The sequence below is a fragment of the Musa acuminata genome, chromosome BXJ2-9 (genome assembly GCF_036884655.1).
Source record: "Musa acuminata AAA Group cultivar baxijiao chromosome BXJ2-9, Cavendish_Baxijiao_AAA, whole genome shotgun sequence".
In the NCBI taxonomy this organism is placed as follows: Eukaryota; Viridiplantae; Streptophyta; class Magnoliopsida; order Zingiberales; family Musaceae; genus Musa; species Musa acuminata.
The window spans coordinates 13946167-13955294 of NC_088346.1; the positions used below are offsets into that span (position 1 = coordinate 13946167).

The 9128-nt window shown below is 43.2% G+C and overlaps 1 protein-coding gene across 5 annotated transcripts; it reads left to right on the forward strand.

Annotated features, from left to right (window-relative positions):
- The first annotated feature begins 262 nt into the window (after positions 1 to 262).
- Positions 263 to 8688, forward strand: LOC103998301 (uncharacterized). 5 transcript variants are annotated; one of them, XM_065125977.1, is made up of 5 exons: positions 264 to 861; positions 2879 to 3226; positions 3343 to 5377; positions 5471 to 7861; positions 7968 to 8688. In XM_065125977.1, exons 3-4 carry the CDS (start codon positions 3382 to 3384, stop codon positions 7816 to 7818), a joined length of 4344 nt encoding a protein of 1447 aa, XP_064982049.1. In that variant the 5' UTR covers positions 264 to 861; positions 2879 to 3226; positions 3343 to 3381; the 3' UTR covers positions 7819 to 7861; positions 7968 to 8688. The 5 variants fall into 5 exon arrangements, with proteins under 5 accessions (XP_064982046.1, XP_018673702.2, XP_064982049.1 ...); XM_065125978.1 differs by having other exon boundaries at positions 5486 to 7861; XM_065125974.1 differs by having other exon boundaries at positions 263 to 861; positions 3343 to 7861.
- Positions 8689 to 9128: the final 440 nt, after the last annotated feature.

Genomic DNA, 9128 nt, shown 5'->3' on the forward strand with positions numbered 1-9128 from the left:
ATGTACCCGATCCAAAACCTCGGACGTGGATCCACGAGCTTATCGGATCCGGATCCCGATCACACTGCAAAGCCGGAGGGGCGGGCGGGGAGAGGTGCGGAAAAGAAAAAGAAGGAAAAGCTTCGTACGCATCACACCGTGACATGATGACTCGGATGCGCACGTTAGCTGCAACCCCCGGTCAAGCGCTCCCACCCGTTCTCCGGCGCACGATAGACGCGGCCTTCGCATCGTTTCAGGTAAAATGCGCCGAATCCCTCCCCCTTCTTTTTTGGCTCTCCCAATCCCCGTCTTACACCGATCTCTTCCATCTCTCTCTCTCTCTCCCCCTCCCTCATCGCGCTGCGGAACCCCTGCACCCAAATCTCTCCGCGAATTCCCTCGATCTCGTAATCCCTGTGTTGCTTCGTCTGCCTCCCCTATCGATCGATCTATTCCCCGATCTCTACTTGCTCGTCGACCTCGGCCCGGCGCAGTTAGGGTTTCCCCTCGCGCTCTTGTAGGGGTATCCAGCCCGCGGAAGGGGGAGCAGACGACGGATCTGAAGGCCGGTCGATCGTTGGGTTGTTGTTTGTTCTAGAGTTTGATTCGGTGGAATTGTAGACGGGTAGGGTGGAGGGGAATTGATGGTTTGCGGCGGCGGCGGCGGGGGGATCGGACACGCCAAAACAGGGACGATGAAAGGCTATTCCAGGGCCGGAAAGTGAGGAGAGGAAATTGCGGCGGCACATGTGGCAGGTCTTTGCGCCCGGGACAGAAGCATCGGCAGCATCGTCAACAGCTCCTCCTCTTCTAGCTTTTGCGGATAACCCCTCCTCGGAGTCAGATTCCTCTCGGTGCTCGTGCGATTCCTTCCTAAAGGTGTCTCCTTTCGTGGGTTCATCCGTCTTTGTGTGTGAATTAGGGGAAAAGCTGAACTCCGATTGATCAGAAGGATTTGAGTTTTGATTTCTGTTTTATGGGCATTTATGGTGCTTCTCGCTGGTTTTTCGTCTTACTTCTCTAGTTCTATGGGTTGTTTGTCGACTCTTAATGCTTTTCTTGACTGTTCGTTATATTGTTTGGATTTAAATCCGAGGACTTTTTCTTTTTTCCGACTTTTGCTTCTCTCTGTTATTCAAGGTTTGTGCCCTTTCTATTCCCATGTAAGGCATATAAGACGAGGCTTTTGAGAGATTAGCATATTTCTGCCGACAGAAATATGATTTAAATGGGTTTTATTCTTTGAAGAGAGTTCTAGTGTTTGTGTGCTTTTTGTTCTTGTTGCTGTTGACCTTAAGGACTTTAATTTTCGTGTAGGACGAAATCTCAGGCACGGATGGTGGAGCCTAATGACCGTGTTACTTCAGATGGCTTGTATCAAATTTTAACTTTGGGGTGAAAAGTATGATACCGTTATTTCAATGGCATACTGGAGATTTTGTTTAGACAAAGATTTCTGATTTTTGGTGTTGGAAATGGATTCTGAATATGATTTTGTTGAGCTCTGATGTCTCAGTTTTGGTGGTACAGATAATCTTGATGTTTGTGGTTATTATTCTGAGACTTGTTGGCCTAAACCTCCTTTAGAATCCTGCCAGCCTCATGCAAATTTATGGCGTGTTAGACCTTTCAGCTTCTTCTTTTTTTTGAATTTTATGAAACAGCTTGTTGCATTCAAATTTTAATTGGCTCTGGTTTTTTAACATATTCTTTCATAGTTCACATCATGTAGAAGTTGGTTGCCAGTGGCTCCAATATATCATCTTTCAGTTGACTCCGATGATGGGACAAAGCTCATGGGTCAAACTTAAGGTTCCATAATTTTGTGGTCTATCATTCCGAGATCCAGTTTGTGATTGGGCTTAGGTGGCTTTTCTAATAAATTTTCTATTTGGTTTCTTTTTGCTAAATCTACCATAGCAACTAAATTTATTAAGGATATAGTTTGCCAACATAATCCTGTAGTCCTAAACCTATTTGGTCTGCTCACGTTTTTGTAAGTCGCTTGTATTCTAATTTCTGATGATGACATATTTTCTTTCTGTTTCTTATATGCTCAAGTTTTTGACTTTTTCTTTGTTTGGTGATAATTGTACAAGGTTTTATGTTGTTTTTTGTTAATGAGTATCGATGAGGTGGTACTGTAATGCTCACTTATCCCTGTTTTTTATTTTCTTGTCTTATTTATTTTTTTGTTTTAACTGTCTTGGGTGGTGCATGTTTTACTCATAACTACTTGTTGAGATTTTTGGGTCGGACATGTGGAGCTGATGTAAAACTTATATATTTATGTTTACCATGTTAATACAAGCAACTAATGGCAGGTAATTGATGATAAAAATGTTTTTTTTGTTATGCTTAATATTATATATAATAGGAGGCAGTCGATGATGAAGATGTATTAGCTTCAAACAAGGATGCAGAACAAAGTTAACCCATCCTCAATCCAATGGTTGTTTAGAGTTGAAGGATTAGTCCTGCATTTTGAGATGCTTCACAGATTTCTAATATGTGTAGCTTGTGTTGAAATTTGTCTGTAAAACCTGTCTTCAATATATCGTACTTTTCAACATGTCTTTATTGTTTTCATGAAATGCTGTATGATTCAAATTTTAAGACCACATTTTGTTAGTGCAGCTGGAAATTGCATATAACTATTGAGTTTTTTTGTCTGCATTACTATCTGCTCCCAACAAGGTGAAAGAGAACATATTCGTCATGTTGTCACAGTGATGACAACTTTAAAATATAAGGCAGTATTTTTTCTTTTGTTTGGGGCAGCTTTATATGGTTTTGTTCTACTGTTAGTCTATATTTTGAGTGGAACCAATATTGATTTTTATTCTCTTTTGTTCTTTCACCACAGCCTGTTAATGTTCTGCACTTTGCTGGTCAGGTGTAAAATTCTTCCGTGGTTTTGCTCTTTGCTGGCTGTCAATGCACCACCTTTCCTTGTAGTAGCTCATTGGTTTATAGAAGGAAGGGGGGATTACCTTTGTTTGTGTTAATTGGCTTTGCTGACCAGCTGCACCAAAGGTGTATTAGGTGAAAGCTGCTCCCAACAAAGCTTTTACTCAGTCCACAGAGTTGTGATATCTGCAGCTTCATTGCTTTATGTATGTGAAGTTGCATTTTTATGCAAGTGCGTCGAGCTTCCAGCAGGGCTATTTTCATTTATATGCAGATGAGAAATGCCACTGCTGACAATTGCTTGTGATAGTTGACTGATCAAGATTATATTAATGTTAGTTCTGCCTCCTTCCAATGTTTCTGCTCTGAGAAATATACTGCTTTCATTTTGGTGTTCTTCTAGATTAACTGCTGATTTGTTACCTCTTATGGTTCATTTGTTCTTCTCAGGAATGACAGGAGCAGCTTCTGGATAAAACTCGAGTAGAAATGCACACAGCACTTCAGTCAGGTGGGCGTTCTCCTAAACCACTTAATGGTCCGTCCGGTGCACAACAGTTGAAATCTGGTTCGGAGAGTGACCATAATACTGGCCCTTCTCTCCCGTCACACTCTAAGTCAAAAAAGAGGGACAGGAGTGATCAGTGCACAGAGCCTATCAAGAGAGAGCGGCCTTCTAAACCAGATGATGGTGATTCTATTGGCTTCAAGTCTGATAACATGATCAAGGCAGAAATAGTCAAAATAACAGAAAAAGGTGGACTTGTAAGCTCCGAAGGGGTTGAGAAATTAGTGTACTTAATGCAGCTTGATAGAACTGAGAAAAAAATAGACGTTGCAAGTCGGATATTGGTGGCAGATGTGATTGCAGCCACTGATCGATATGATTGCCTTAACAGGTTTGTGCAGCTTCAGGGTGTGCCAGTCTTGAATGATTGGCTCCATGAGGTTCACAAATGTAAGGCTGGTGATGCTAGTAATCCTAAAGAAAGTGATAAAGCTGTTGAGGACCTTATCTTGGCTCTTCTTCGTGCACTGGCTAAATTGCCTGTGAACCTTAATGCTTTGCAGACTTGTAACATTGGTAAATCTGTGAATCATTTGCGGACCCATAAAAACCCTGAGATCCAGAAGAAAGCTAGGAGTCTTATTGACACCTGGAAGAAACGAGTTGATGCAGAATTTGCAAAGATCAGTGATGCAAAATCTGTTGCATCAGGCCAACCTGTTTGGCAAGTCAAGCCAGGTTCTTCTGATGTTTCTCATGCAGGAAGTAGATGTGCTGGATCAACTGATATGACTTCAAAGAGCCCTGTAACTCCAACCACATTGTGTAAAACTCTGCCTAGTAAGCCTGGACATTCAGATGTTATTGTTAAGTCAGAAACGCAAGGAACTTTGAAAATGGGTTCAACCTTAGTAACATCTGTTCCAGCTGGCTCAAAGGATTCACTTTGCAAAGCATCTGCTAACACTGGGGCAGAGATGCTGCCAACAGCAGTCAAAGAGGAGAAGAGCAGCAGTTCCAGTCAATCTCAGAACAATAGCCAGTCTTGTTCAAGTGATCATGCAAAAACAGTAGGTTCTTCATGGAAGGAAGACACAAGGAGTTCGAGTGCTGGGTCAATAAATGCTACTAAGGTTGCTGGTGGTTCATCTCGTCATCGAAAATCTAGCAATGGGGTTATAGGGACTAGTACTTCTGGATCTCAGAAGGAAGCTAATTCAAGTAAATCTGGTTCTCTCTACAGGGCTACAGCATTCGAAAAATCATCACAATCAGGACTGACATGTGACAACCCAATTGATCTGCCTGTTGTAGATCATGGGAATAGCCACAAGCTCATTGTCAGGCTTCCTAACCCTGTCCGGAGTCCTGCACGAAGTGCAAGCGGAAGTTCATTTGAGGATCCATCAATTTCGGGTAGTAGAGCATCATCTCCTGGGGTCTCGGACAAACATGAGCCCAGTGATCGTAGAGTAAAACTTCATCTGCCTAGTACTGCCGCAGATGCTAAAACAGAGTCATGGCAGAGCAACGATGTCAAGGAACTTCCTGTTGGAGTTGGAGGTGACAGATCACCTGCAGCTGATGAACACATCAGGAATGCTGAGAAGACTGGGAAGGCTATAGAGGCTCCAAGAGCTGTATGTTCATCATTTGGAAACGAAAAGGGAATTCTCTGTACTGAATCCAAGACGAGTTCCTTTAGCTCTATAAATGCCTTGATTGAAAGTTGCGTCAAATATTCTGAAGCTAGTGCCTCGTTGGCTGTTGAAGATGATGGGATGAATCTACTTGCTAGCGTGGCAGCTGGAGAAATCTCCAAGTCTGACTTAATTTCTCCCACTGGCTCACCTGGAGCTTCACCTGCAACAGAGGACCCATCAACAGAGGCCAAGTCAAGGTTATCAAGTGATGATGATGCAGCCCAGAGCCATGTTAAATTAGATGAAGTCGCTGATGCAGACTCTATTAAGCAAGGTAAGACTGTTGGTTCTATTTTAACTAGGGATGTCTCGTACCTGGACGGGACCAACTTTTCACGAAATAATGGAACTGATGTCTCCTTGGAAGGTATTAACATGACAGGTATTCATACTGAGCTATCTCCTGCTGCTGTAAATTCTCATAAAGCTGAAGACTCCTGTGCTAAATCGGAATGGAAAGTTGAGGAAGAAAGAGATGGAAAATTTTCTGTTTTCAAACCAGCTGAAGTGGATAAGCATGATAGTGAAGGAGCTTCCATACTTGAGGAAAAGCAGATGACGGATATGCAGGTTTTGGACCATTATACAGGTTGCAAGCTTAAAGAAACAAGCTTATCAGCAGAGGAAAGCAAACCTATTGAATATGCTCATCAGAAGATTGAAGATGGCAGCATATGTACCTCTGAAATTGTTTGCAATGATGGAGATGACCTTGACATTGCTGTTTCAGGTATTAAATCAGAAAAGCTGGTTGTTGAGGAATCCCAATCATGTCCTACAGCAAAAAGAATACCTGAGGATGCAACTTCGTCTGACCAGCAGCAACATCTAAGGACAGAGTCTGCGGAGAGAAGTGTGGATGCTGGTATTTCATTGGATTCTCCTGATGTTACTTCATCTAAAGATCCTGATAAGTCTAGGATTTGTAAGCCTGATGACCTGAGTGTCAGTCACTTGGAGTCGAATGATAAACAGGGGAACAACAGCCTCAACTCATCTAAGCTTGACGAATCAGTTAGACCTGCAATCAGCTCCTGTGGTGCTGCTGTGGTAGTTGAAGACTTGAAAGTAAAGGAGTCTCATAAAAGTTCAAGCATGGAATCAGCCAGTCAAGAACCACCATCGAGTTTTACAGCCCAAGAGACTGAGCGTCGATCAAAGTCTGCTGGTCCTAGGGTATCTGGGGCTGTTGCAGATGTGCAGGAGGATCTTGCATCATCTGTAGAGGCCTCTTCATTGGCTGTTGAAGCTGCTGTAGATGTTGCCAGTAAGCTTGACTTTGATTTGAATGAAGGCATCATTGGAGATGATGGAAACCAATTTGAGACTGCTGTCTCAGTTTCAACTGTATGTTCCTCTACAGTTCATTTGCCCAACCTGTCTCCTTTTGCAAATTCCACATCAACCGGTTTGCCTGCTCCAATTACAGTAGCTGCACCAGCAAAAGGACCTTTCGTTCCACCTGAAAACTTACTTAGGAGCAAGGGTGAACCTGGATGGAAAGGCTCAGCTGCCACTAGTGCTTTTCGACCAGCGGAACCACGAAAAGTTCTGGAGATGCCACTTAATACTCCTGGAATGTTGTCACCATCTGATTTTGCAGGGAAGCAGTGTCGTCCTCTGCTTGATATTGATCTGAATGAACCTGATGAGGGAGTTCTTGAAGACATGGCCAACCTGAGCTCTGCTAAGACCATGGGCTCTGAATCTGGGACAACAAGTAATCTTGATGCATCCCCTCGAATTTCTGGGGGACTTGATCTTGATTTAAATAGAGTTGATGAAGGTATGGAAAATGGCCAGTTCTTAGCGAGTGCCTCCCATGGAATGGCGGTGCCACTTTTATCTGTAGGACCAGCATCCGCAGAATTTCCTAATAGGGAGTCCAATATGTTAAGGGACTTTGATTTAAATAATGGACCGGGCCCTGAAGAACTTTGTTCTGAACCTATAACTAGGAGTCAAAATACAAAAAACACTAGTAGTGTGCCATTCTTACCTCCAGTAGCCAATGTTAGGATGAATGCTGTTGAAGCAGGAAGTGTGTCATCATGGTTTCCTCCTGGTAGTTCCTATCCTGCTGTTGCTATACCATCCTTCTTGTCGAACAGAGGAGAGCAGCCTTACCCAATTGTTGCAGCACAAGGAGCACAAAGAATTTTGGGGCCAGTTACGGCTAGTGGCCCCTTTGGGGGTGATGTTTACAGGGGTCCTGTGCTTTCATCATCTCCAGCCATGGCGTTTACTCCAGCATTTCCTTATGCTGGTTTCACTTTTGGCTCCAATTTTCCGCTTGCGTCAAACTCATATTCAGGTGCTTCAGCATCCTTTGTTGATTCGTCTGGCGCTAGTTCAGGTTTCCCTGCCATTCCTTCCCCACTTGTTGGACCTGCTGGTGCCATTTTGTCAAATTATCCAAGGCCTTATGGTATAAACCTTCCGGAGGGTGGTGCTATTGGTGGATCTAACAACACTCGGAAATGGATTTCGTCGGGTCTTGATCTAAATTCAGGTCCAGGAAATGCAGATATGGAAGGGAAAGATGAGAGGCTGCCTTTGGCATCGAGACAACTCCTAGTTGCAACCTCCCAGGCTTTCACGGAGGAGCAGCTACGAATGTATGCAGTGGTGCCGGGTGGGGGTTTGAAGAGGAAGGAGCCTGAAGGGGGTTGGGATGCAGACAGATCTGCTTACAAGCAACTCTCATGGCAGTGAAGAGAGATTAGAAGCAGGAAATCATCAGTAGCATCTGAATACGGTGAGCTATCCACTCTCTTTTGTTATCTGTGATATGACTGTGTTAATGACCTGTGTGGTATTCTAATATTTGTTTTAACTGGTTTGTCTTTGTATCACGGGCACAGGAGTATGTGGGAATCCTCTTTTTATCGGCCTGCGTGCTAAATTATGCTCACAAACCCACATGCCACCTGATGAATCTCAAGTATCATGTGGAAATCTTTCAGAGGGTGCCCGAATTTGCTATCTTTCATGTACATGTTGAGATATGATGCTTTCTTGAAACAATTTTCATCGATTCAGCAGTTCTTTTGTATGGCATTTCTTTAAGCATGTTCAAGTTCTGAGGATATCTTCAGAGGGTGGTGACAGAACATTGTCCAGTCTTTCCCACTCATCATCTCTTCCACCAGGGCTGCTGGAATCAGGTGCTTTCTTCTCTTGAAGGCGTTAATGTAATCTGCCCGTCTTTCCCACTCATCATCTCTTCCACCAGAGCTGCTGCAATCAGGTGCTTTCTTCTCTTGAAGGCGTTAATGTAAATCCGCCCGTGGCCGGTTGGCAGTTCCTGCAGCTTAAGATCTGCCTTTGCTGCTCCAGAGGGTCTGGGGACTTTTGCATTTGGTGAATGCTCAGACATCACCATCCGTTGCTTGTATTTAGTTTTCATGAATTGTGTCATCATAAAATTCCATTCTCAAGTTTTGTCACTCGAAAACTTTGTTGAGCAACCGCGGTGGCCTGAGTTGTGAAGCTTATGTTTCTTGCTTCTGACCTCTCTATTCTTTCCTTGCCCTATCAATCCGATGCCATGGGTGGATGTGAATGATAGAATCCATTCTGCCATTTTGTCGTTTTCTTTGTTCTTGCTGAGCTGCTTGTGTTTTTATTCTGGACCAAACTTTTTTACTCGGAAGATGGGGTGTTGGAACGTTGGTTGATTTCTCTGTGTTAGTGCAACTTTCTTCACACGGAGCTCTCAACATACATATTCAAGTTCACATGTGCATCACCGAAAACGAAACAGGTTGACCTTTATCGTTCTCCCTCTCTTGATCTATCATCTAGAGGAGGAGGATAATATCAAGAGAAGGAAAAGTGATGAGATTGAGATTTGCTCATCTCTCTCTCTTAATCTATCATCTAGAGGTGGAGGAGGATAAGTGATGTAAATGAGATTACTCTTTGTTATTTATTCAAGTCTTCTTTATTAACTAAATTAGTTGATATCATACCACTAAAACAAAAAAATCAGTTCTCAACTCTCAATCAATCAGCTGAGTTAG